Raw genomic sequence first — 27,498 nt, forward strand, 5'->3', positions numbered from 1 at the left:
CAAACTTGGGGATGATCCCAGGAGCTCCTCCTGGAAGCCAACAGGGTCTTTGCCAGCCTTTCCCGGGGCTCCCCTGGGGAAGGGCTGACTGTGTTTATCTGGACACAGCCAATAGGGCTCTGTCGCTCAGAGTCAGGAGACAGAAGCTACATGCCCAGCTCTGTCACCACTATGGCCCCCTCTCAGGCCTCAGTTTCCCCTCTTTGTAGTGAAGAGGTAGGGCTTGATTTCATCTCAAGGGAAAGAAATCAGAATTAGAACCCAGACATCCTGACTTCCAGGGACAGTCTCTTTAATAATAACCACAACAGTAATAACCACAGCTATCATTTATCTTTAGCGCTTATTGTTTATCAGACTCTGAGCCAAGGACATTACACATATTATCTTATTCAGTCCTCATTAGCTTCCCATGAAGCTGATATTGTCATACTAATTTTACATTTATTAAATTCAAGAAATATGTTTTGTGCAATTACTGAGCCGAAGTGATTTGCTTGAGGTCACATATAGTTAGTAAGAGCTGAGTCAGAATTCAGATCTAGCTCTGCGTCATTTACTCGCTGCACCCAGCTGTCCATCCATTCACCCATCTCTCTCTCCCTCTCTCCCTCCTTCTCTCCCTCCAACAATCCATCCATCCATCCATCCATCCATCCATCCATCCATCCATCCTTTTCTCCATCCAACAAACATTGATGTCCACCTAGGAAACTCTGACTATAAGAGAATTGCCTCCTTCTGCACCCCCTCCCCTCCTCCATCTACTACTGCCAAATCTCACGTCCCCACACATTTTAGGCTCACCCCACCTCCCTTTTGCTTTTTCACCTCTGAGCATCTTCATTCACCTTTATCCCCAACCTCTCCCTCCCAACTATATCTCTCAGTTCCTTAAATGCTGATCCTGAAACTCCCTACTTCAAGATGCCTTCCACGATGACCCCACCATCGGAAAAATCCTTCTGCCCTCCGGATCCCTGTGCCCTGAGCCAGGAAGGCTGGGCCAGCTGGCCGAGAGCCGTGCGCACCAGGATGCCCCCTCTGGAGTCAGCTCCCAGCGGCCCTTACCAGGTTTCCGACCTGCAGCATGTCCTCGAATTCCGTCGTCATGTTGTAGTGCTCCAGGGCCATGAAGAGCGTGTTCAGCACGATGCACATGGTGATGGTGAGGTCGGCAAAGGGGTCCATGACCATGACCTTCACCTTCTGCTTGATGGACATCCACAGGGGGCAGCAATCCCAGATCAGGTAGCGCTGGGCGAAGTGGTTCCAGCACGGCGGGCACTTGCGGTGAGACTCCTCCAGTTCTGGGGGGAGACCGGGGAGCTGGTTTGCTTTTGTTGGACGATTCATACATAACTCAGGGTGCTCCGGAGAGAGGTGTGACTTAGCCGGGGAGAGGACAGGGCTGCTGCATGGCAGGGGGGCCGCGAACGGGGCAGGGAAGACGAAGGGAAGGGGGCTGTGTCTTGACTCCTGACCCTGGAAAGATGGGAGCGGAGGGCCACAGGGACAGGGGGCAGGGATGGATGTGGGGAAAACTGGGACAGGACAGATCAGGATAGACTGAAAAGGAGGCAGCATCTGAGACAGGCGAGTTCAGATATTAAGGACACTCAGGAGTGAATAGAGAGGAACAGGTGTGGACGTGTTAGGACAGGGGGCGTGGTGGTGCCTGGGACAGGCCGGGGAAACTGTGAACACATATGGGGCAGGAGGGAACAAGATGAGGGGGTGCCAGGTTCAGACTGGGTCGGATGTGGGTTGCCGAGGGTGGGACTGGCTGGGATGAGGCCAGAGCAGGCATGCTTGGGACAGGATGGCCCCCCGTAGACTGGGAAATGCTCATTGGAGGACCAGATGAGATTGATAGGCACCTGGGACAGGCCAGGACACTTGTGGGAAAGTTTGAAAGAAACAGACATGGCTCCTGACAATGCCCAGGAAAGAACAAGCTGAAACGAAGAAAACACCTGGGACAGGGGACGCAGACGGAGAAGTCTGGAACAGCTGGGGGGATGTTCAAGGCAGACTAGCAGCTGGGGGATGCCTGGCTCAGGTCCGGGTAACAGTGAGGGTGCCCAGACCAGAAGTGGGAGTGTTTGGATGACACCAGGGCTGAGGGGTGCTGACCTTCCAGGGCGCTGGTGAGGACACTGACTGCGCTGAGGGCCCGCTGCCGCTCTCCTGGCACCTCGAAGCCATCCACACACGGAGTCGAGGGGGTCAGCATCTGGGGCCTGCCTGGCTCCTCCGACGGAGTGGTCTGCATATAACCGGGAGACATGGGTCAGCCTGGGGATCGGTGTCCGCTGGACCCGGGGCAGCTGCTGGACCTGGGGCAGCTGGCCCAGACTCAGGTTGGGGAGGTCACAGGGAGACAGGATGGGGGTCTTGATGGGATAGCGGGTGCTGGGCTTCTCTGCTCCCACCTCCCTCCCAGTTAACAACCCCTCCCCCCACCCCTCTCAACAATTATCATCTCCTTCATTCTCTATTCTTCGCCATCTCCAGGCAGTGGTGGTTTTTGAGTGTGGACAGGAACTACATAACCCAGTTCTATTAACCAGATGCTGCCGTACATGTTAGTCCATGCAAAGACGATCCGGGAGTCTTAACGGACCACAAGCTCCCCAGAGTCAAGAACATAACGAAGCTGAAAGAACATCTGCCACGCTCCCTGGTGACAGTCATGGGAGCATAAAGCACGATGCTCCCGCGGGGCTGGTGGGGACTTCTGTGGAGTCCATTTGGCCCTGTCTACCAAGAGAATTGTAAACTGGCCCAGCAATTACTCATCTGGTAATCCAGCTTCATAAATAATTATACACACGCGCCAAAAATATACATGCAGCGATGTTCCTGGTACCGTAGGAACAAAACAACGAATCAATAGGAAGAATCTGAAAACCATCTGCGGGGACAATCTGACGCTGGACTCTGATACGGACAACGCAGAGGGCGAGGCAGTTCCATGCGTGTCCCCCCTGGGAGCACCTCCAGGACAAACCCTCTGATGGAAAAACAAGAACGAGACCCGGCAGACACACACTGATCTGGTAAAGCGGGCCTCTCTGGGGGATGGGACTGGGGGTGGGGGCGGAGGAGAGGGAGAAGTTGCCTTTTGCTCCCTGTCCTTCTGCACCCTTGGGCCTGTTGGCAATGTGCTCCCATCATTGCTGCAGGCGAAGGAACCAGGCCTGCAGATGGAGATGTGTCCTGATGAAGGCGGATGCAGCAGCCTTCTCTAGGCTTACTCAGCACCCCGCCTCCCCCCCCCCCCCCCCCCCCCCCCCGTCCCCGAACCACGGGCGGCCCACGAAGGCGTCCCATCAGTGCAGCCCTGCATCGCCAAGTCTGTGGGCCGGTGCTGGGGGTTGCTGAAGGCACCTGGCTGTTCAGCGTGCAAGAACAAGGTTCTATCAGCTCTATAGGCCACAGGGAGGATGGGCCTAGGCTACCCAGGGTGGCAGGGCCAGGGCCTGGGGTGGGAGCTAAATCCATCTGGGCTCAAGTTCAGGTCAACCTTTGCAACTGGGGGGACTGCCCTGAAAGGTTGCCCAGGGAGGTAGTGAGCTCCCAGTTATTGGATGATTCGAGCAGAGGCACCTGCCAGGGCTGAGGTGGCTGGTATAATAACAGAACCTAGGTACTCCTGGCCAGCTGAACTCACCCGTTTGTCTTACATTCTCCCAACCTCTCTCCTCCTCTGCGGTTGGTAAGAGTTCGAGTTATCATTTGGCAAGTATGCACTCTTTCCCCTTCCCAGGGTGGATCGACAAACTGCCCTGTCCTCTTGGTGACACACTCACTTTGGCCAATGCAATGTCAGTGGACATGATGCACGCAGAAGCCTTAAACAGGCGGTACCATTGGCCTTGCCCTTGTGCTCCAGTCATCCTCCAAGAAAAGAGCTTCCCTCGGTCGCTGCCACTCCTTCAGCCTGGGCCTCAGCACAGGCAGGAGCAGCCCTGAGTCTGACCCAGGGTGGAGCCAAGCCAACGTGGAGTCCGAAGCAGAGCTGCCCAGCCAAGCCCAACCTAGACCAGCCGAACCACTGTCCACCTGCAGAGGACCGAGCGTGAGGATAAAAACTGGTTGTCATCCATTGACTTTAGGGGTAGTTTGTTACGCACCATTACGGTGGCAACAGCTGACTGATACACCATTCTAGTGCAAGTTATCATCACCTCTTTCCTAAAGCTACCACAATAGCCTCCTAACTGGCCTCTTCTTCTCTTCCCTATATCCACTACACAGCAGAAAGGGAGTCCCTTAAAAATCAGATCGTGATATTCCTCTGATCAACAGCTCCCCCCAGCCCACTGCTCCCCATCTTATTCAGGATAAAGTCAAACTTTTCTATGACCTACAAGGCTCTGCATAGTCCAAATCCTAACCCATCAAACTCATTCCAGATCCCTTCCCGCAGGTTCCACCACCCCGGGTCTTGCCCGGCTCTTTCATGTCATGCCTATTTCTCTTCAGAGCCTTTCAAATTGCTGTTCCTTCTGTCTAAAACACTACTCTCCCATGTCTTTGTGGCTGGCTCCCTAAATCATTTGCCTGTCAATTTTAATGTCCCCTCTGCTGGAAGGCCTTCCCCAATTATTCTAACTAATAGCTCCCATCCCCATCCCTCCCCCTGGCAACTTTCTATAACAAGACCCTTATCGCTACCCGGAAACACTGACCAGTTAACTATCTGTCTTCCTGACTACAAGGCAAACTCCACCCGGGCAGGGCTCTTGTCTGTTCTGTTCATTGCTATAACCCTGGAGTCTCAAACACTGCGTGGCACTCAAGGCAGCCAGCTAGCCCTGGATCAATACTGGTGGATGGATGGATCCTTGGGAATGGGGCGGCTGGGGTTAGAGCTCTAGCTCTGCCCCTCACTTGCTAGATGGTGGGGGGTGGGGAGGGAGGAGGATGAAATCTAAGGAGTGGCTGCTCACTGTGCCTCACCCGGCCCCACCTGACCCTCTGGGACAGGCAGTCCCAGGCAGACAGTGAACACCTGGATAAATGAAACACGAGCTGTCTGTTGAGGTGGCCCTTCCTCCCGCCCTCCCATTGATTCGGCATCCACTCTGTGCCCGACACTGTGCTTTGTTTTCAGATGAGAAACGGGTAGACACGTCTCACTGGGGGCCAGAAGAAGCCAGGAAGGCATTCCCGGGGCCTGCAGCCTGCTAATCTCTTTAACTTTTCAGAGTCTCCATCTCGGCCCACTAATTCCTTTAACTTCGCCAATGACCCCCTTGGCCAAGCTAATCCCTTTAAGGTTACAAATGGGCCCTACCGAAGTGAGAATGGTGAAGTCAGAATTCCCGGTAATGAAGTGTTTGAACTCGGATTCCTCCCGGCATGTGCCCTACGAGATGATTCTCTCCCTAACGAGATTAGGAGATTCTATTAGCTTCCAGGCTGCTGACCCGATTCCAGGGGGCTGAGGCTCCAGGGCTGGGCATGAAGGGGGGGTCTGCAGCCACTGGGATGTGGTGCTCCTGGGAAGTCAGATACCCCACCCCGCAGGGGATGGCCTGGGGCCTCCCTGGACTCACCCGGAAGCTGCAGTCTGCTCCCCCCCACCCTCAGGACCCTCTCCTTGACTTCCCCAGAGGAGTGTGAGGGCCCCGGGCACTCTGCATTGTGCCACAGGAGTCTTGATTCCTTCCTGCTCAGTAATTACAATCACAGATAATAATAATTATAATAATACTGGAACATGAGACAAGTACTGGCTGAGCAGGGGGTAGGTTTTAACTCAGGCCTCGCCACAACCTGCCGGCGTGGATACTCCCTTTATAGACGAGGGAATGGCGGCACGGAGAGCTGTGTGAATCTGTGCAGAATCTCGCAGCTAGAGCAAGCGTCTGAGCAAAACAGGCCATTTGGCTGTGAGCTGCTCCTCTTCAGCCTCACCTCCCCCTTCCTGACCATTTCCCTGACCTGTTCTAGCTTCCTCAGAGAGCCTGCCCTCTTCCAGCTCCCTGCAGGCATGGGGGTCTGAGCCACGTGTTTGCCCTTTGCCTGGGTGGGATGTTCTGGGCACTGTGTTGGGGGGTCAGGGGTCAGCAAGGACCGATCAGGCAGCCATCAGTCCGTCATGGGATTGGCTGACTGAGAGATGAAAACTCTAACCGGTCTCTCATGACCTAGCCTGCCCCTCCCCGTTCCCTTTCTGACAATATCTCCAACTCCTCTCCCCTTTGTTCCCTGGGTTCCAGCCACACTGACCTCATGCATGTCCTCCACTCGCTAGGCTAGTTTCTGCCTCAGGGCCTCTGCACTGCTGTCTTCTAGGCCTGGAACTTGCTTCCCCGCTGAGGTAATGACACTACGTTATTATGATGTTACCACCACATCAGTATGCTCATCCTAATTGCTTTACCCACAGTAGCCCTTTCATTCTCGCAACAATCCTGAGATGGGCATTTTTAACCCATTTTATAGACGAGAGACACACACAGCAACTTTCCCATGGCCACGAAGCTAAGCCGGATTATAAACCAGTTCGTCTCCAGACCCTGGGCTGCCATCCTCTCCTCCATGCCACCCCTGGGAGTTTCAGAGAGCAGCCTGGCTCCCACCTTTGCTTCCATTTGTCTACATGCCTCCTAGTGAATGGGGGTTCCTTCCCCCTCTTCTCTGCTTCCATCCTCCACACGACTTACGGGGCTAATACCGAGTCACCGGCTCTAATGCACTGAAACCTTTCAGACTTGGTGAATAACTGTTGGCCCAAACCTGGGAAGTGTCCCCTTGCCATTCCGGCCCTTCTCCCAGGAGCCTCTGGATTGCCAAGGACCCAGCAGGTCTACAGGGCTAACCCCTGGCACACACGGGGCCTCAGGACACGGGGTCTGTGCCGCCATGGCATCTCAGTGCCCGGGCCTTACCAATCCTATATAATAAAACCCTAATATGCAAATCGACTGAGCAGCAGAATGACTGGTTGCTATGATGCACACTGAACACCAGGGGAAGCTCCTATGTTGAGCGTCTAAGCCGGGGAGTGGGCCTAAGCTGGCAGGCAGACATCCCCCAAAGGGTCCCAGACTGAGAGAGGGTGCAAGCCAGGCTGAGGGGACACCCCCTTCCCAGTGCACGAATGTCGTGCACGGGGCCTCTAGTTATTAAATACTTAACTATCATCCCTGTTTATCAGCATCACGCACCCCCAGAACCCAGCACACACGAGGTGCTCAGGAAATACTGGGTGAGTATATTTCGACCCGACCCTGGTGATGAGTTGGAGACCAGCTCTGTCCTGGCGCTGCATCGCGGGGCTGGCTCACCGTGTCTGGGGGGCGCTCCAGCATCATGGGGCGGAGGAGGTGGCTCCCCGGGGAGGTGGCCTCAGGGTCGCCTGCCCCCAGCAAGGAGACCACCCCATTGCAATCTATGGTGCTGTTCCTTTTGCCATTGAGGGCGTGGCCGGGAGCCGAGGTCCCGGGACTGGGCTGTGCCGGGGCGCTAGGCCGGCGCAGGGACCAGGGCACCAGCAGTGACGTGCGGTGGCTCTCGCTGTCCCCAGCCGTGCTGTTTTCATCATCGGCAAAATCCGTCTCTGACCCCATATCTCGCCGGCGGAAGGTGAAAATGCTCCCTCGCCGGGAGCGTGACTTCACGGAGGTCCTGTTGAGGCCCTGGGCGATGCCGAGGTGGTTCTGAGGGCACAGGCAGAGGGGACGTCACCACGATAGCCCTTCCAGTGCCCCCAGCCCATCTCTTGTGGCATCCGTCCAGCTCAGCTTCTCCGAGTACGGAGGGCTTTAGCTGGCCACACAGTCTGGGTGAGCTGAGCCGAGGGGAGGGGTGTTCAGGGAAGGGGGGCAGGGCTAGAGCAATCTTGTACCTTCTGGGACCTTTGCTCACTGGAGCCTGTGAGATTGAAGCTCACCTGGGCCTGAAGGTGGGGCTAAGGCTGGGCAGGGGGAGAGGGGCAGGAAGGCTCCTGCCGTGCAGACCAGCCTGGCCCGAGCAGCCATGCCCCTCACTCATATGGGCATATCCTTGGTGTCCTACCAACTGACACTGTGGGGTGTCTCCCAGTCCCAGCGCAATGCTGGGGACCTGGCTGAAATCTGGGATAGCATAACACCCAGACCTACCCCGTCCCGCTGCCCAGGGCTCCTCGACTCCAAACACGGCCATGGGAAACAGGAAGGGCGGGGAGGGGCTGCCGGATGCCCTCCTGGGGGAGCAGCCGTCTGTGACTGTACCAGGGGCCTAACATGAAGGGCTTCTGATGCCAGATCTACCCTCACAGGGGCAGGGCCACGGCGGGGGGGCTACCATTGCTCTCGGGCCGTCCTCCGAGTCCGACTTGGGGAGCCTGTTATCCCCACACTCCTCCGTCCCCGAAGACATTCGTTTTCTCCTCTTGCTCCTTTTCTCATGGGTGGAGACTGGGGCCAAAGGGGACATCTCCAAGGAGCTGCGGGACACGCTGTCCACACCCCTGATGGTGAGGGCCTGGAAAAGGGTGGGGGAAGGGATGTCTCGGTCATGGAGGCTTCATGCAGCCGCAGGCTGAGACCCACCCACCGGGTAACTCTCGGAGCCTTGGTTTTCCCCATCAGTAAGTGGACTTGCACACTTACTCCCGAATCAGGGCATCATGGAGAGATGAGCTCAGACAGACCCAGAATGTTCTATGAAAGGACAAAGTCCAGGGAGGAGGAGTGTCGTGGCTGACGTGGCAGCTTTTGGAAGAGGCGAGTGTGGGGGACAGATGGATGGGGTGTCAATGAGCAGAAGTGAAAGAACTAGAGGTCAGAGGGTCTTTTGGGTGTGGCTAGCCAAAATGGGTGCTGGGGGTGGTGGCGTGGGGCAGTGAGAAGAAAGTTGAAAGCCTGGCTTCCAACAGGCTTGCTCTGTGGTTTTCTTTTTCTTTTCTTTCTTTTCTGTTTTACTAATCCTCACCAGTGGATATTTTCCCATTGACTTTTTAGAAAGAGTGGAAGGGAGGGGGAGAGAGAGAAACATCAATGGGAGAAAGACACATTGATTGGTTGCCTCCCGCATGTGCCCCCACCAGGCTGGGGATCAAGACTGCACCTGAGTTACATGCCCTTGACTGAAATCGAACCTGGGACCTTCAGTCCACAGGCCACCGCTCTATCCACTGAGCCAAACCTCCTATGCCTCTGTGGTTATTTTCTAGGCTGGCTCAGGCCTCCAACCTTGGACCCTTCTCACTGCCCCACCAGAAGGCATCCAGTGACCAGGATAACTATGTCCATGGACACATGGATCTCTTTTATCCAGCATGCACTGTGCTCACGGGAACCACCTTTACCCAGCAGGCACCACACCTCCAGGCGCCAGCACACCCAGCAGGCACCATGCTTACAGGCCCCCACAGTCAGGTGAGGGCTTGGTCTGGAGGCCCGTTGGCTGCACCGCTCACCCACCTCCTGCTCTTTCTTGAGCATCTCCATGGCCTCCTGGAATCGTTTTTCCTTCTCCTCCGTCTCAGCGATGGTGGCTTGGTTTTGCTCCTCGTAGGCCATGGCGACCACAGCCAGGATCAGGTTCACCAGGTAGAAGGAGCCCAGGAAGATGACAAGCATGAAGAAGATCATGTAGATCTTCCCTGCGGACCTCAGGGTCTGGGGGAGCAGGGGGGGCAGAGGTCATCCTCACTGGGCCCCCTTCTGGGTCATGGTCACGGCATTTCAGAGTGGCCTAGTCTGGATGTGCCAGGAGTTCAAATGGCCACACCTGGGGAGGGCCTAGAGAGCGTCCCACCTACAGAGGGACGTGCCCTACAGAGAATGACCTACACACAGGGCGTGGTGTCCCACCCTCAGAGGGGGCAGACTGTCACAGTCGGCAGGGAAAATGTACCTACAGAGGGGACTATCCCATCACATAGGGTGGAGGAGAGCCCCACTCACAGAGCAGAGTGTCCTACATAAAGGGGTGGGTACTTGGTCATCAGCAGAGAGAGAGAGTTGTCTTTGTTTGATGGGCCCCCATCCCTCAAAGGCAAAGGTCCCCTGTCCCCTGACCCTCCTCAGTTGCTGGGGCCACTTCTGGCAGGGACAGCCTGGGCCCCAGTGCGGGGTCCTGAGTCCGTCCCCGGTGTCCCTCTGCTTGGCCCGAGCACGCACGCACCTGCTGGTAGAGGCGCTCCCAGCAGTCCTGCGTCATCAGGCGGAAGAGCGCCAGGAAGGCCCAGGCGAAGGAGTCGAAGTTGGTGTAGCCGTGGTCAGGGTTCTCGCCTGCCTTCAGGCACCGGTAGCCCTCGGGACACGTCCTGTAGCCAGACACGCAGACTCTGTCTCATGCTGTGAGGGGTCCTCTGCCCCCCAAGACCCTTGCTGGGCCTGGCTCGTCTTCCTGGGCAGCCCAGCGTATGCCCCACTGCCCGGTGCTGCCCCCATGGCTTTCCATGCTGTGCCTCCTCCTGCCTGGGACCCTGTCTTCCCCCTTTCTCTACCCATCTGCATTCTGCTAGGCTCAAATCCAGCCCCCTTCTGCCCACAAGCCACACCATCCCCGCTGCTGTCGGAGCCGCCTCTCCCCTCGCAGAGGAAGTGCTAGGGGCCTGGCTCACGTCGCTTCCTCTGCCTGCCACCCCATGGGAGTGAGCACGGTGCCAACACGCAGGCCAGCAGTGAGGCTTGGCTGAGCTGAACAGGATGGAGCCCAGGGCAAAGGCTGGGCCACAGGGTTGAGGGGTGCTGGCCCCGGCCCCGTCTACAGAACATGCCCATTTGAAGGACTGTGCACCGGGGGCAAGGAGGCAGACCCACAGTTCACCGAGCTGGCGGGCAGCCTCTCTCCCAGAGACGGAGCACAGGGCTGGACTGGCGTGTGCTTGCCGTGCATGAGAGAAGGGGCAAGGGGGGGGGGGCTCAGCAAGTGGGAGGGTCAGCCGAGGGCCTCTGCGCCTCGCTGATGCCCTCAGACCCTGAGACAATCTCTTAGTGACACCAAGGGCTCTGGGACTTCATACTCAGAGATGGGGGACCACAGCCCCACAGACACCTTCCCCACCAGGGGAGCCCGTGGGTCCCCTCCCCTAACATCCTACAGCCCATCACCTACCCAGGCCCCGTGTGCACATGACGCTGGGCCTGTGGTACCACACTCAGGTCCAGGCCACGCAGGAGAGTCCAGACTGCTGGGGGGGCCCAGACCCACTCCTGACCCGATGCACAGACCAGCAGGGAGGGAGTGGGAAGGAGCAGCCCTGGGGGGCGGGGCGGGCTTCTGGGAGGAAGAGAGCCAGGGCTGAGCTAGTAGGGGGCCTCGCAGGGCTCCCAGGCTACTCTCAGGCCCACCCCATCTTCAGCGCTCTGTTCGCCCTCCCTGCAGATCTGTACCCCCATCCCTTTCTTGACCCCCTCGCAGCCATCTCCGCTGTAGGGGGAGAGGGTTGGGGAAGCTGCCAGGGACCTGGCAGGGAGGGAGGCAGGGGAAGGCCTCGCTGACCCTGGGGTCATGGGCAAAGCCTGAAAGCACAGGCAGTTGAGAAAGCACCAGGAGACTCCCCTGGCTGGGCGAGCTGGCCCTGCGGGGCGGGTGCCACATACCCGGCGTCAGAGCTGTTCCCACACAGTAGCACGTCGGTGGTGCCGTTCTTGAGCATGTAATTTTCTGGAAGAGACGTATCCAGTGGTGAGGGTCAAGGTGGCCCAGCCTCCTGGGCCCCGGCCTTGCACCCAGGACTTTGCAGAGGTAGAGACACAGGTGGTGGTCTTCCCACCTCCCCTCTGCCCGGCCGGGCCTGAGGCGAGTCCGGCTACTTCCCTGGCCTTCCTCCTCCTCCTCCTCCTCAGATGCCCAGCTGCCAGAGTCCCTAGGACTCTCGGAGATGCAGGCAGTCCCCACAGGGAGCATCTGCACTTTGCCTCACGCCACCAGGGGCCACCAGGCCAAGGAGGCCCTGCACTAGGGCCAGAGTGTGGTCTCTTCAGACAGGGCTGGGGCGGGACCCGGTGAGACACAGGCCCTCTCCCCTCTGTGGCCGCCCGCCAGTCCCCATCACTCCCTGCTCCCTGCCTTAGTCTTAGGCAGCAGTTCTCCACGTGTGGTCCCGGGACCAGCCGCGTCAACTGAGAACTGGGTAGAAATGTCACTTCCTGGGTGCCCCTCCCCCCAGTCTACTGAGGCTCCGGGCGGGCCTCAGTCTGCTGTCCTCCAGGTGACTGGTGCCCATGGAATCTTGGAACCAGTGCTGTGCGGCCACAGCGGAGCCACATGCAAACTTCCCCATTGAGGTTCTGTCCATGTTTCCTTCCCCCAAAGTGACTGCTGGTGTATGTGCGAGGCCCTCACTTCACAGTGGCCCTCAGGGTCCTTGTGGAAGATGGCCGAGGACAGTGTCTCTCGTGGCCCAGACCCATGGCACGAGCCACGAGATGTGCTGGCCACCAGCCCGGAGCATGGCAGTGCCACCCATGGGGCAATGAACCCACAGGGGCTCACATGACTGTGCAATCACTAAGCTGGCCCCATCTCTCTCATGGGGCTCTGGGGCGCACGTGTGTGGAATTGGCATCCTGGCAAGGAACCCCGAGGTCAACTGAAAAATCTCGTGCCATGCAGGTGGGGCCTCCACTCGGAAGCCTCATAAGCTACCCTGGCTCCGTGTCCCACCCTTTCCCCAGCCGACACTCCCCTCTCTGCAGGCAGGACCGTCTCCTCACGGCTCCCGGCGCTCCAGGGTCAGTCCCTCCTCAACACGTTGCAGATGCTGCTCCCGTCTGGCTCTCCATCGAGCCCGAAGCCCTTCTTTCCCAACCTTGAAGCATCATCTCCCACCTAGCCTGAGAACTCGGAGAGCAGCCCTACATCTGCTCCCCTTCTTCCTCTGAGTCCAAAGGGTAGGGGGCTGGGGTCCCTGAGCCTGCAGCTGCATCTCCGGGGGGTCAGGCAGGGTTTGGACGGCCCTGCAGGGAGGCCTGCCCAGTGGGCGGTGGCCCAGCCCTGGAGGCCTCAGAAAGCCTGGCCCGGGCCCCGGGGCGAATCCATACCTGGATCGTTGAGGTAGAGGTCCAGCGAGTCCCAGACCTGGCCGCCGGCCTCCACGGAGCCATTGGTGCCGTTGAGCTCCGTGAAGTTGCGCACGCACTTGTGCCTCAGGTTGCCCATGAAGAGCTGCAGGCCGATGAGGGCGAAGACGCTGAGGCAGAAGACGGTGAGGACCATCACATCGGCCAGCTTCTTCATGGACTGGATCAGCGCCCCCACAATGGTCTTCAGGCCTTGGGGGAGGTGACAACAAGCATGGTGTCACCCACGGGCACTGGGCCTCCCGCTCCTCTGGGCAGGGACAGGCCCGAGGGGGTGCTGGGCCACGTGGGCCATCATGAGGTGGGGGCAGAGGGAGGAGGCCTCTCCTTCGCTGAGATGCTGTCCTGATCCCCCCGGGGCAGGAGCCATCTGTTGGTGTATTTTCAGAACGCCCAGTCCCTCTTGCTCTCCACTAGCCTCGTGCATCAATCCGGCGTGGAAAATGCCTTTTGCTTGAGGAAGCAAAGACTCAAAGCTGTCCCCCTCTGGCTCTGTCCCCAAGGTATGCTGGGCCTGCCCCTTTAAACATAGCCTACAGACAGGCGAGGGAGGTGAGGCCCATTCAAGGACAATGGAGGGGCTCAGCCTTGGTCCTGTGATGGGGAGAGACACAGCCACTCTCAGTGGAGGATCTAGTGCATGTGCTGGGGGGCTGGGCAGGGGGGAGGTCTGGCAAGGCCATGCTGGGTCATGTCCTACGGGGCCTGTTCTGGCTCGCTGTCCCACCTTTGGGAAAGGTTCAGGGGCAGGGGAGGGGTTGGCCTGTATTGCATTTTCCTCCTCTGCCCTGTGCCTCTGGGACCCAACCCTGCGCATCCCCTTCCCCAAAGCGGAGAGGCCGTGATCTGTTAGTTGCACAGCCCAGCTCCCTACAGAACCAGCGCCACACAGTGAGGTGACAGAAAAGCCGGTGTAGACACGGTCGGTCTGACACTTGAGCTACTGCCCTATGAGAAGTTCAAGTTCGAGCACAGCATGGGGAGTGAGGGAGCTTCTTTGCCAGCAGCAGGGCCCTGCCCCACGACCCTGTCCACCTCCCCACCCCAACCACACCCCACCCCACCCCGACAAGCGGCCAGATCTCAGATTAAGCTCCATCCATCCATTGTCCAGCCGGTTAATGTGTTAGGAGCACCCGTGGCGGCTGTGCCTGAGGCTGCTGTGTCCATGGCCCGGAGACAGGGAGGCAGCGATGGGCAGGCGCGGGAGAGGAATTCTCAGCCGCGGTGCCACCGGCGCTGCTGCCTGCCCAGGGCTCAGAGGCACTCAGCGCTCTCTGTGGAAATCGTCCTGGCAGATGCTGGCAACCGCCTGGGCAGTGGGGGGACCTTGCAGGGGTCTGGGCATGCGGTGGTGGCGGTGGTGGGATTCACGAGCCCCTTGGAGTCCAGAACCCCTCTTCTCTAGCGCAGGTTCTAGGACCCTTCAGTGGGTACACTCTGGTTCTGCCCACTGGGCCCAGAGACCCCGCCCATAGCATGGGGGCCTGCGGGGGGCTCGATGAGGGGTGGTGGGCAGCAGCTTGCACACCCAAATTGGACGCTGTATCAACTGCTAGGCCGAAGCCTCTTTGGCCTAAGGCAGTGGTCGGCAAACTCATTAGTCAACAGAGCCAAATATCAACAGTACGACGATTGTAATTTCTTTTGAGAGCCACATTTTTTTAACTTAAACTTCTTCTAACGCCACTTCTTCAAAATAGACTCGCCCAGGCCGTGGTATTTTGTGGAAGAGCCACACTCAAGGGGCCGAAGAGCCGCATGTGGCTCGCGAGCCGCAGTTTGCCGACCACTGGCCTAAAGCATCCAGTTCAAGGCCCAGCCAGGCACCTCATGGTCTTTGGTCATCGGTTGGTGAGCACAGACTGACCGCTTTAATGTTTCTCATGTTGATGACAGGGCTCACTTTTGGCAAGAATAACTCCAATGCAATAACAAGACGCTTTCTGAAAAGACCCAGGAAGGTCTGAACCCTGGGGGACCAAATGAAAAATTCTCTGGCCAGTGAAGTTCTAACAGGCTAGGCGGGCGAAGAGCCCTCGGAAACCGACCATTCCTCTTCCATCCCCATGTTATGGGAAAGGAGACCAAGGTCTGGAGAGGGCCAAGGCTATATGTAAGACTCAGCTCAGGGGGCACCTCCTCTAGGGAGTCTTCCAGGATAGGGCCACAGCATTTTCCTAGTGACCACTTTCAGGGTCTGCTCTCTGCTGCTTCACTGGGTTGCCGGCACCTTGAAGGGACCCCAGGGGACTCGGTTCAGGTTGACAGGCTTCTGCTTCCCCCCAGGACTGAGAAATAGTTTCCTTTGTCAGCCTTTCTTACAAAACAGACTGGAACATGGCTGTCCTTAACTGCTATGGTCAGGGTGCTGTGAGGTTGTCCCTGGGACCCTAGAAGACAGACCCCAAGGCTTCTGAGCATGTACGTGCTTGTCAAGGCAAAGGACACCTGTCTCAATGGGCAGCGGGTCCCCCTTGCTACTGGCTCTTAGCAGGAATCTGGGCCACCTGTGGGGGGCAAGTGGCCCCTGTGCATATCCCATGGTGGGCTCAGAGGCCAGGAGGAACCTTCTGAGGCTGGGCGTGAACACTGCATAAGGGGGGGAGGGGTGCTCCTCATAAGATAATGAACCCCACCAGGGGCAGTCCGAACTCCTCCAGGGAGCTCAGAGCAGGGCGCCTGCCTCTGTGGGGGCAGTAACAGCCAGATGCAGGCCCAGGGGCCAGGGCCCACCAGCATCTCACATCAGGAGCAGGTGCAACCACCCAGCTCACGGCATCCTCTCCTCAGCCCCGACGCTCCAGATCGGCCGCAGGCCAGTCTCTAGCTCCGCTCCGAGGGCAGCTGCGTTCGGAACAAGCCCTAGAAAGCCTCTGGGCAGGGCCCTCGGGCCTCCGAAATCGTATGTCTTTCGGGAGCTTCCCTGAGTGGACGGGGCTGACGGACTTTCTAGAGAAGCCGTCTGGCCTGGGAGGCTTCCTGCTGCGATTGCCAACATCTGTCAAGGAGAATTTCTCCCTGCGGCTACCATGCGCGGTTTGCTAAACCTCTACCGCACCATGCAGCGAGGGCCGTTAGACGCCAAGGCCGATGCGCCTGTCCGCAGAGTACGCTCGTTTCACAACGTGGGGCTGGGGCTGGGGCTGGGGCTCGGCTCTGCACAGACCCCCGGAGGGGACGGACGCAGGCAGGGGCTGGGCACCCCGCCAGGAAAGACGGGCAGGGCCGGAGTTTCCCTTTTTGGTTCCGGGTGTGGATGGGGTGTCCTCCCCGGAGGAGGACGATGCTTCAGGAAGAAGCAATTCACATACAAGCGTTCAGCTACTCAAACAGCCGTCAGTTTGGGAAAGGAATTCCTATCTGGCCGAGAATCCGGGTTCAATCCAGGCCCTGCCACGGGGTGTCCATGTCCCCCCCCCTCCCTGGTGTCTGTGCGAGTGGGTTTGGCTGGGGTTGGGTGAAGCCCGTCCTGAAGCTTCGAGGAGACAGCCGTGCCCACGGCCGCCCGCTCCCGCACCCGAGCTCTGGGGAAGGTATTCTGCTGACAGGCACATGCGAGGGGCCTTCCTGAGGGGCCCCCCTCGGCTCTCAGGCGGCTGGGAAGTCCCTCCAGCCTTGGCGTTTAACCTGGTTTTCACCTGAAATGACCGATATAGTTTTCAGGGCCCGGAGGACTCGGAAGGTGCGTAAAGCTGAGACATTGCCCAGGTCCACAAATTCAGTTGTGTATCTGCAACAAGGGAAACGCACACACGAGACAGTGACAACACGCCAGGAGGAGACACACGGTGGGCGGGGGCGGGGGAGACAGAGAGAGAGGGTCACTTGTCGCTGAGACCTGCGAGGCTCGCCTGGCGTCTTACCTGGGATAACCGAAATAGTTTTTAGAGCTCTCAGGACTCTGAAAGTTCGAAGAGCCGACAAATTGCCTACTTTTATGTTTTCTGATACATACCTGCAGAATCAAACCACAGTTATTGGGATTGACAGAGCAGCACCTCAGCCTGCCCTCCCGACCAGCGCCCCCCGCCCCCCCCCCTCCCACAGGGAGGCGTGTGGATGGGCAGGGGCCTCCCCTTAATTTTTCTTCCCGATCCGAACACTCCTGCTCGGGGACCTCCGCGAGGGCGCCTGAGGGATTCCACAGAGCAAGCCCCCGGCGGCTTTCGTGGTGATGGTCCCGTGAATCACCGGTGCCAGGAGGCAAGGACTCGGCCACATTCTCCGTGACACTGGGGACCGTGACGCAACACGTTGGCAGGGTCTGAGGATGGAGACACAGCGGGGCGGAGAGGGACAGTCTCCCAGGAGGCCCTGGCCAGGTGATAGAGGCGCAGGTGGGCTCTGAGCCTGGGTTCGCTCTGCATCTTCTGCGGCCTGGATCATCCGCGTGTGCCTGCCTGGCTGCTCCAAACCAGGGGACCCTGAAGTCCCGGCTGAGACCACCCCCAAAGTGTGGCTGGGTGTCTGAGGGCTGCCCACTTTCTCCCCACAACCATCAGGAGTCAACCAGAGAAGCAGGGTTCTCAAGATGATGCTTTGGAAGGTGAGAAGGGAGGTTGTCTGATCATTCAGCTCCTCCACTGCTCACAGGCAGTGGCCAACACAAGAAGAGAAAAAAGCAGGACCAGGGATCTGAGGGAGACTCCAACCCTCTGCCCCCCCATGAGTTTACCCCAGTCTCACCCCAGACCCTCACTGTCCCCCAAGGTTGCCCTGGGTCTCCACAGTAGGAGACCTCCGGAGGTGACAGCCATTGGGGTTTGCTTGAGCCCAGGGATGCTCAGCGGAGCCGAGTGGGCGTGGGCTCCTGCCTACAGCTTGGACCTCCATGGCCTCCACGGGCAGAGGAGGAAGGAGTGTTCTCTGGGGGCAGGGACCTGCCCAAGCAGAGTGTGAGGACACGTGTGGAGGGGCCACATGACCAGAATGTCTGAGAGACGGAGGGACAGTGTGTGACCAGGGCCATCGGGACAACGGCAAGTGACTGGTGATATTTAACCAGCGGCTTCGCATGCAGGGTGTCTGACATTTAACCGAAGGTGTCTGATGTTTAACAAAGAACAGCGGGCTCGGGACGTCTGATGTTTAACCAAGTGTGTCTGACTTGGTGTCGGAGTGATGTCAGACCCAGGACGTCAGCCCAGCGACGCTGGGACAGTGCCCAGGGTGGGCTGGCAGTGCCGCGGGACTCACTCCGCCAGGCAGTCGGGGAACCGGGCCCCTCCACGCTACTCGGAACTTCTACATCGGCCCTCGGGCTGGGGGTGTCTACAGAGAAGGACTTGGCGGGCTGTGTCAGGGGACTCGGTGTCCTGGGGTCAGCAGGGTCCAGTGTGGTCCAGCGCTGACCCTGGCTGGCACCAGCGTCCTCCATGGCCACCCGTGGGGCCCGGCAGACCACGTCTGCTCCCTCCTTGCTCACTACATCCCTGCAGAGACGGGAAGTCCGCGGAACCTTCCTTCTGGCCACACCACAGACCGTTTCCATTTTCATTCCACCTCCGGGACCCGCTTCAGCTAACATCTTCCTCAGGGCAGCAGTCGGATGCAGCCCCATCTTCCGGTGGGGAACGAAGTCACCTCCTTTGTTCTGGCCCATGTATACCTACTGATTTGGTCCAAGCTCCCTCTCAACTTTCGATGGCTATTCCAATCCCTTTGACGGGTCAGACCTTCAGGCCTCTGTTCCACGTTCCTCGCTCAGGCTTGGACTCTGTCCGGACACGGTGCTGCCCCAGGACTGTCAAGTTAAGCGGGAAACAGTCTGGAGCTCCACGGAAGCCACGGCCGGCTGGGGGCTCTGGGCCCTGTGTCCTGTGGCTGGCTGAACCGGGGTGGCCGGGGGAGAGCTTTCCTTGCTTGGCCACTGGCTTCAAGGCTTTTTCTTCCGGGTCCAGGGAGAGAGGGGGGTACTGGGTAGATCCGAGAGGGAACCAACGGTCCCGGCTTCTCCCGTCCTGTCCTTTATAGACCTGTCTGTCCTGCGTCTCCAGTGAGTGACTCTGCCTGTCTTTGCCCGTCCCCTTCTCCCTGCCCCGCCCTGTCCTGCTGTGCACCTGCCTTCCCCACCCCCTCAGGTCCCCAGTGCAGACAGCGCTTGCCCTCCATCCATCCCCTGCCCCCTCAGCAGCTAGTTCTGAGCACAGAGAAGCCAAGACCCCAGGATCCAGACGTGTATGCACCCCAGGCTTGCAAAGCCAGCCGAGTGGCCGAGAACAGCAGAGGGGCTGCTGGTGGTGTGTTTGTGATGTTGGACACGACCGGGGGGAGCAATCTGGGGGAAGGGCGGGGCACAGGGCTGGGTGAGGGCATGGCGTGGCTGTGACCACGTGTGGGACACGGGGACTGTCGCCTCTTTTACTCCGCCCAGAGCCTGGGGCCTGGCTGCTTCCCAGGTTGGGGGCCTTCGCCTCCTAGTGAGGCCTCTCTCGGGGCCTGGGTGTGGGGCCAGGCAGGAGAGACCCAGATCTGGCAAAGCACCAGCTTCAGCCGTGGTGGGTGGGAGGCTGGGGGTGGAGCCCAATCCTCCTGCAGGCTGGCAAAATGCTCCTCCAAGCCATTCTCCTTTCCCTGCCCTGGGCACGCTGCTGGGCAGGGGCAGAGGGCTGGGGTGGGCTCGTGGGCCCTGGCACAGAGAGCGCAGAGGGTGTGGGTGAGAACCCCACCCCGTCACACCAGCCCCGGTGCAGAGGGAGCCCTTCTGGGGGCTGAGGAACCACGAGGAAGGGCAGACCTGGGCCTTCTCCCTGCCCCGCCCTGCCCTGCTGTGCCCCCTCCCATTCAATGCAGAGGGCCCCTCCTGGGCTGCTAGGCAGAGGGTACACTCAGCACATTAGCATGATTGCCACCTTCTCCTCTCTGCTTTCCCCCCCCTTCCCCTCCAGGTTTGGTTTCCATAACAACCCCAGAAGGTGGGAGGCTGTGCTAACTAGCAGGTAATGCCCAGCTGGGAGGGGGCCTCAGGAAGAGGTCTGGCTGGCGGGCTGCAGGCTGAGCCTGGCGGGCTTCCTGGCATCCCCTCCAACCCTCCCACCACCTCGAAATCAGGTGGAGGTGGGGGTGGGGGGATCACCAGACTTGGGGTGCCTCTCACGGTTATGAGCTAGGAGACATCGCTGTCGATTCACTCTATAATTTGGGGCCAGTGCAGGCTCTCTCTGAGCCTCGGTTTCTCCATCTCTGTAACACAGAGATGGGCTGGGGAGTTTCACCGAATACAACTTTGCTGCCACTTAAGACTCCTTTGATTATCCTAAGAGCCCGGCGTTATCGAACCACTTGGCTAGAGCAAAATGCACCTCACTGCATTACCACGGCGGTAATTAATTGTTTTCAGAAGACAGACCCACTGTCAATCAAAGCGGCCAGGCCACCCCAGCCCAGAGCACAGAGCGGACAGCCAGTGGGTCCACGCGGTCCCCGGGGCAGGGAGCCTGCTGTTTCTGTGGGGCGAGGGTGGCCTCCGAGGCCTTCCACTGCTCTGTCACCCCGGTTCCGGTACAGGGTGAAGGCGGGCAGGGCACACCTGCTCTGTGATTCCGAGCGGAAGGCGCGGTTCCCTGTGGGATCCTGCGGGGATGGAGGCTGGGATTCTCTCCTGAGACGGGACAGGAGGACTTGCTAAGGGCCTGAGGTCACGCAGAGCATTTCCCAGGGTCATGGGCTGAAGACAGGCCCAGGGCACGGTGTCTTTCCCAGGGTCAGGGGCATCGTTCTCATGAAACTGTCCTGCCCAGGCTCCAGGGTGGGAAGGCAGCCGCCGTGTCCTTCCTGCCGAACCCCTTTCCTGTGACACTGGGGCCTCAGGGGCCCATGGATCACGGCCCCTCTCCCACAGGGCACAGCGGCCACACTACCCCCTTCCCAAGTCAGTGCACACTCACGGCGCCCACTCTCCTCAGACCGCAGGTTCTCAGCTGATGATCCTGCTTGTTATCACTGAGGAAAATAGAAGCACTCAGAAGAGAAATTTCTTCTTCTCTCGTCATCCACTCTGAGTCCACCTCCATCTCCCCCTGAAATTCTGCCTTCCCCACTCAACGCCAACGCTCCGCCTGGCCCTGGATCCCCACCCCTCGGCCAGCTCAAGCTTCCATCCTGCAACTCCCCCTCCTTCCCCCCAAACTTCCCTTCTCTCCCGAATGCTTCCCATCCCCCTGCAAAGACACCTCCCTTCTTTAAACGTCCTCCCTGCACCCATCCTCCCCTCTGGCCACCACCCCGTTTTTGATCCTGTTTAAATCCCACAACATCGATGTCTCCACTTGCTCCGCCTCCCCTCCTCCCTCTCTCTATAATCAGGCGTAAGTCCTCCACTCATGGACCTGTCTTGTCAAGGTCATTAGCGATATTGACGCTGATGGTCCAGTCTCGGTTCTCGCCTTCCTCACGCCGCCTTGTGGTATCTTTCAAATTGAGTCCCAGCCCGCAGTTGGCTTTTGGGACACTGCTTTCCCCTGATTTCCCTCCACCCTCCCTGGCAGAGCCCTCCCGCCTTCCCCCCTCGATCCTGACCCCGAATGTGGCGCATCCCTCGGTCCAGCCCCCGGGCGGCTTCCCTGCGCCGGCTACACTCCCTCCTGGATGATCTCATCTGGTCTCCAGGCTTTAAATACCACCTGCACCCCGATGGCTTCTGAACGTGCATCCCCAGCTCGGATCTCTAGCCTAAGCTCCAGGTTGCAATATCCGGCTGCTGACTCCATATCTCACCCTGGATGTTGTCAAACTTAATAGATTCCCAACCGGCCCGTTCCCTGCCTCCCTCCGCCTGCTCCTCCCTCCATTCTCCATTTCAACAAGTGGTAACACCATTCACCCAGCGGCTCAAGCCAAAGTCCGGCCTGGGGTCTCTGGTCAGCCCTATCTTCACAGTATATCCAGAATCTGACCGTGGCACTCGCCTTCTCCATGTGGACCCTGGTCCACCCCGCCCCTCTGTTGCTTCCACCCTCCCCTCTGTCTCCTGTCCACACAGCAGCCAGAGCGGTCTTTGGCTCCCATTGCACTTGGCTCTTGCTGTGGCCTGGGAGGAGCCTGCCCCCAGGCCCACCACTCTGCATCCTCCTGCCCCACAATTCTTTCTCCCAGCATCAGTCTGCTACACTAAGTCTACACTGAGCCCCTGACCACAGCTCCTGCTTGGGAGGCCCGCCCTGATCGGTTGTCTCCACCAGGACACAGCACCCGATGCCTGGGACACCAAATGGCAGGGACACCGAATGGCGGGCTTCAACCCAGCCCTTCAGCCAGGGTCTCCTCCCAGGCGAGGAGGCGGGGCCTGAGCCTGTGCGGCAGCAGGCCAGGGGTCACACTCACTTCCTGGTGAGCTCCTTGGCATTCGTTTTCTCATTTGTAAACAGGGTTGGGAATCCCCACCCAGCCCACCTCTCTGGCTAGTGGGAGGACCCCCTGGGCCATGGCAGGGACCAGGTGCCTTAAAACGAGCCAGACATGGAGTCTACGACTGGGCAGAGCAGACATGCTGGTGGGCGTGGCGTGAGTTCCTGGGGATGGCCGGCCCCTTCCCCAGACTCCTTCTCTCTTCACTGTGGTTTCATTCACAGTCACTGCTCACAGTGGTTGGGGCATTTCAGGCTGTAACACGGGGTTCCCTTGGTGGACAGGGCAGACGGTGCTCAACCAGAATGTTAGCGGTGGCCCTTGAGCACAGGGCTGCCATGAGGCTACAGACGGGCAGTGGACCTGATCACCGTGGCCTGAGCGACTCTGGGCCCGGCCATCCCACCAGGACGAGCTGAGGGCTCCATCCTGACTCCCTCCCGCCGTGGCAGGAAGGTGGGCTGTTATACGGCCCCATGCAGAGCCACAATGTGGACCGCAGTAGGGAGGCCGGGAGGGCTGGGTGCAGCGAGATGCACTTGCCCCTCAGTGTGGCCTGGCGTGGCACCGCACAACGCCGAGGGGGAGCGAGGTACTTACGCCATGATAATCACGCTGAAGTCCAGCCAGTTCCACGGGTCCCGAAGGAAGGTGAACGCGTGCAGGCAGAAGCCTCGGGCCAGTATCTTGACCAGAGACTCAAAGGTGTAAATGGCAGTGAAGGTGTACCTGGGAGGGAAGACGGGTCTCTCAGGGGGGCGAAGCCTGCGGCCCAGGCTCCCCAGGTGGCGTGAGTCCTGCGCAGCCCCCTCTCAGGGCCCCCAGGCTGGGCTGGCGCTGTGGGCTGAGCTTTGTCTCCAACCTCCAGCGAACAATCCATCTTCCCATGTGATTACTCACACAGAGTGCCTGCCCTGTGCCCCCTGAACCTCCATCTCCTCTTGGTTGTCTTGATGTAAGAGGACCCTCCACCTACCTCCTTAACCCAGCCCTGGGAGTCCATGGGCACAGGTATATGGTGGGCACAGGCGTATGGTGGCCACTGGGTCTGCCCCAAGGGACAGTAAGGACACCCAAGTCATAGCCCCTCACCTTATTTGTGGGTCCTCAGCAGTTAGTGAGGAGAGCATGGTCCACGCTCAACCACCTACTGGGTAGGTGGCTACAGATGTCTCTCTTGACCTTGGAAAGGGGGTTCATGTTCTAACACTTGGGGATGGGTAGGGACTGTTCTCTCTGCCTGGGGTGGGCTGAAGGATCCTAAATGTCTGGATGCGGGGACTGTGGCCCCCAGGAATGGGAGAGGGCCACACCCCGTGCCTCCCAGGTCTCAGCAGCTGGATGCAGGCCCCGGGGAGGGGGCAGCACTGAGGGGTCCTGTGTGAACAGGGACTGCCACCCGCAAGCTGCTTCCATCTTCTGAAATCAGGAGCCAGATGCACCCCGGGCCTCTCAGGTCTGCTCAGCACCCGCGGGTAAGGCACTGTCCCCGGGGAAGGACGGACCAGAAGCGGTTTTCTAAAACTGAGCAAATGGTGACAGAGGCAGGACTTGGAGGGAAAAGGCAGCAGAGTGTGGTGTTGAAGCAGGGAGAGCCCTGTGCCTCTTCCTGGCGGCCACACCGCCCAGCGGCATGGTTTCAGGCAAGGTACTTCTCTCCTCCTCTGTCTCCTCCTCTGTCAAACTGGGATATGACTGCGCCTACCCTCCTGGGTTGCCGTGAGGGTTAAAAGAGACGATGTCTACTGTTCGATGACAGCGTCTGCCATGCGCTAAGTGCTCAATCAATTATTATTGTTGTTGTTGCTTCAGAGCCTTCTCCAATGTCCTCAGGCCTCTTTGGGAGGAACCCCTACTTTGCCAACCTGGAAAGCTTCCTCCCCGGAGGGCACAACTCAGAGCAGGAAGCTGGCGGGAGTGAAAGCAGCCAAAGAGGGTGGGGGCTGGGCCAAGAACGCCCTACGTGGGTGAGCCCCTGAACCTGGACCCAGCCCTCTTCAGGGGTGACTGTAGGAGCCGTAGAATAGAAGGGAAGGGAAGGGAGGTCGGGGCCAGCCGGAGAGGCCCTGAAGATACTCACTCGACATACTTGGTCCAGGGCGGAGGGTCGTGCTGGGCCATAAACACGCAGTTGGTCAGGATGGTGCACATGATGAGCATGCTGAAGAGCGTGGGCCAGGGGTCAAGGAAAACCACACCGGGGGTCAGTGAGGCTACTGCGGCCAGAGGGGCCAGGCCCGGGGGGCGTCGCTCCCAGGCCAGAGCTGCCACATCCGTGAGACAGAGGCTCCAAGAAGACACACTGGAGCTGTGCCCAGGCCTTACCAACCTCCCCACCGAGGCTGGCCTCTGTCCCCTCCCCGGCACGGCAGCCCCTGAGAGGGACAGGACACAGGAACCTGCACCTTTAGCAGGTGCCCTGAAGGGTCCATCTGGAGGCAAGCGGGAAGGGCACGCCCAGACCTCAGAGGTTTTTGCAGCCTCTTTGGAGGGAGATGGCATTTGTAAACCTCCTCAGGGGCCACTGTTGGAGAGGAAGGCCATGGTGCAGGGTCCGAGTCCTCCTCTCCCCTCCCCCCCCCCCCCCCCACACTTCTGAAGGAGCAGCCCAGGCTAAACTGTGGCCTAGGACAGTGGCCGGCAAACTCATTAGTCAACAGAGCCAAATATCAACAGCACAACGATTGAAATTTCTTTTGAGAGCCACATTTTTTAAACTTAAACTTCTTCTAACGCCACTTCTTCAAAATAGACTCGCCCAGGCCGTGGTATTTTGTGGAAGAGCCACACTCAAGGGGCCAAAGAGCCGCACGTGGCTCGCGAGCCGCAGTTTGCCGACCACGGGCCTAGGACGTCTCCATAGCAGTGTCCTGCTGACACAACGTCTGTACTTGTTGGGACACACTGACCCTGCTTCGCCAGCTGCTTCCAGCCTTTGACATCACTTCACTCTTGTCCTCTCTTCCACCTAATACACACCTTCTCCTCCTCTAAGACGTGCCCCCCCCACCCCCTCTGAGCAGGAGCACCCCCAGCCGGAGCACCCCCAATAGAGCACCCCCAGCAGGAGCACCTTAGCATGTGGTTGCTCTCTGACTGTCAATGTCCCCAGCCAGAGGGGAGCTCTTCCAATGCTCGGACTGTCTTGGGCATCCTTCTGGGCCCTTGGCCTTGAACTGAACTGCCCCAGGCCTTGTCTGGCCCTGACTCTTGGGCTAGAAGTCCCAGCTGCTGCTTCAGGCTGGACTGATCTCCATGGCCTCCCTTACTCCTGCAAGGCCTACAGAGAAGCAAGGGGCAGACCCTGGGCCCCCTGTGGGCTGGGGCACCCCCAAGAGGCCTGGCCTGGAACAGGAATACTCTGCTGCCCTCACAAATCCCCTCCCCAGCCAGAGAGGAGAGGCTGGGCCTCCTACTCCCTGTGGCTGCCCCCAGGTTCCCCACGCTGCCCCAGCCCCAGCCCCTCATTCCCACAGGCTGCCAGGAGCTGCAGTAATTGAGCTCCAGGGGCCTGCCTCCTTCCTCCTACCGCAGCTCCACCTTCTCCACGGCCCGACCCGGCCTCGGCCTCGGCAGATGGGGAGACCAATGCAGTCATACTGGAGATCGGGCTGAGCTGGGAGCTGACCTCTGAGTGGAGGAGGAAGGCAGAGCTGAGGCCCCTCAAGGAATCCGGGTGGCCTCTCTCCACACCTCCAGTCCTCCTAGAGAAACTAGGGAACCAGGCGAAGCATGCCAAACCCGGCCCCCGGCCCCCAGCTACAATAAACTCTCCAGTTTCTTATCTGGGATGAGAGGGGTCAGGCTTTGGAGCCCCCTTAATCAAACCAGAGCTGCTCAGCTGGAAAGCCACACCCCCCAGGGAGCCTGCATTCCTCCCTGGCAGGGGACAACCCCCCTCCGCCCCCGCCCCAGGCACTGGGGTCCCCCCTTACCCCTAGCTTGTTGTCTGCATCCACCTGCCTGTGTGACAATCTCTGTGTCAAGTCTACCTCCCTCTCCAGCTTTCAACGGCGGGATCAGATTCCCATCTCAGTTTCTCTCTCTCTCTCTCTCTCTCTCTCTCTCTCACTCTCTCTCTCTCTCTCTCTCTCTCTCTCTCTCTCACACACACACACACACACACACACACACACACACACACATTCCCCACACTTGGGCTCCATGCCGAGTCTTTCCTCATTGGGCAGACAGTTCACAAGCCCCTGGACCAGCCTTCACGCACCCCACAGACTGCTAAGCCCTCTATAAGGATCCCAGATGAGTCCTGCAATCTGAAATGATGCTAAGAGCAAGCATTAATGGAGCCGGTCCTGGGTGCCAGGCTCTGCTCTCTGTATCCATGAACTAATTGGATTCTCCCAACAACCCATGAGGAGATACTTCATAGATAGAGGAGAGCAAGGCACCAAGAGGTTAAGCTGAAGGATACTGTAGCCAGTAGAATAACGGCCCCCCCGAAGACAACCATCCTAATCCCCAGAAACTATGATTGTTAGTTGATATGGCAAAGGGCCTTTGCAGATGTGGTTAAACTAAGGATCTTAAGATGCAGAGATCATCCTGGATTTTCTGGGTGGGCCCAGGGTCATCACAGGGTCCTTACAAGTGAGTGGGGTGGGGTGGGGAGGGGTGGGGGGGTGGGGAGGGGGACAGGGAGCCAGCCTCGGAGGGATGCGTGTGAGAAAGACTCCACCAGCTGTCACGGCCTTAAAGACGGAATGGGTCGAGAGCCGGGAATTCACGCAGCCGCCACAGACTGGAAAAGCCTAGAAAACATTCTCCCCAGAGCCTCCACACAAGGACAGCCCTGCCGATGTCCTTTTTTTAAATTAAATATATTTTATTGATTTTAGAGAGGAAGGGAGAGGGAGAGATAGAAACATCAATGATGAGAGAGAATCATTGATTGGCTGCCCTCTGCATGCCCCCTACTGGGGATTGAACCCACAACCCAGGCATGTGCCTTTGGCTGGAATCGAACCTGGGACCCTTCAGTCCAGAGGCCGATGCTCTATCCATTGAGCCAAACCAGCTAGGGCCCTGCCGATGTCTTGATTTTAGCCCTGGGAGAACTTTGTGGATTTCTGACTCCAGGAACTGCAAGGGGGTA

At 58.9% G+C, this 27,498-nt stretch overlaps 1 protein-coding gene across 7 annotated transcripts in view; it reads right to left on the reverse strand.

Moving 5' to 3' along the window:
* Window positions 1-27,498, reverse strand: part of SCN5A (sodium voltage-gated channel alpha subunit 5) — a gene marked incomplete at its 5' end in the record, with an annotated part of 77,611 nt that overhangs the window by 42,221 nt on the left and 7,892 nt on the right. For 5 of the 7 annotated variants that reach the window (XM_079795532.1, XM_079795530.1, XM_079795531.1 and 2 more), the window contains 11 exons: window positions 1,072-1,310; window positions 2,137-2,269; window positions 7,305-7,676; window positions 8,305-8,484; window positions 9,426-9,623; window positions 10,132-10,273; window positions 11,556-11,619; window positions 12,999-13,229; window positions 16,904-16,995; window positions 22,986-23,114; window positions 24,466-24,546. In XM_079795532.1, the coding sequence (XP_079651658.1) occupies window positions 1,072-1,310; window positions 2,137-2,269; window positions 7,305-7,676; window positions 8,305-8,484; window positions 9,426-9,623; window positions 10,132-10,273; window positions 11,556-11,619; window positions 12,999-13,229; window positions 16,904-16,995; window positions 22,986-23,114; window positions 24,466-24,546 (1,861 nt within the window). Of the gene's footprint in view, window positions 1-1,071; window positions 1,311-2,136; window positions 2,270-7,304; window positions 7,677-8,304; window positions 8,485-9,425; window positions 9,624-10,131; window positions 10,274-11,555; window positions 11,620-12,998; window positions 13,230-16,678; window positions 16,771-16,903; window positions 16,996-22,985; window positions 23,115-24,465; window positions 24,547-27,498 lie in introns of all 7 variants that reach the window. The other 2 variants (XM_079795527.1, XM_079795526.1) reach the window with 1 other exon arrangement.

This window comes from Cnephaeus nilssonii (assembly GCF_951640355.1).
Source record: "Cnephaeus nilssonii genome assembly, chromosome: 17".
Classification (NCBI taxonomy): domain Eukaryota; kingdom Metazoa; phylum Chordata; class Mammalia; order Chiroptera; family Vespertilionidae; genus Cnephaeus; species Cnephaeus nilssonii.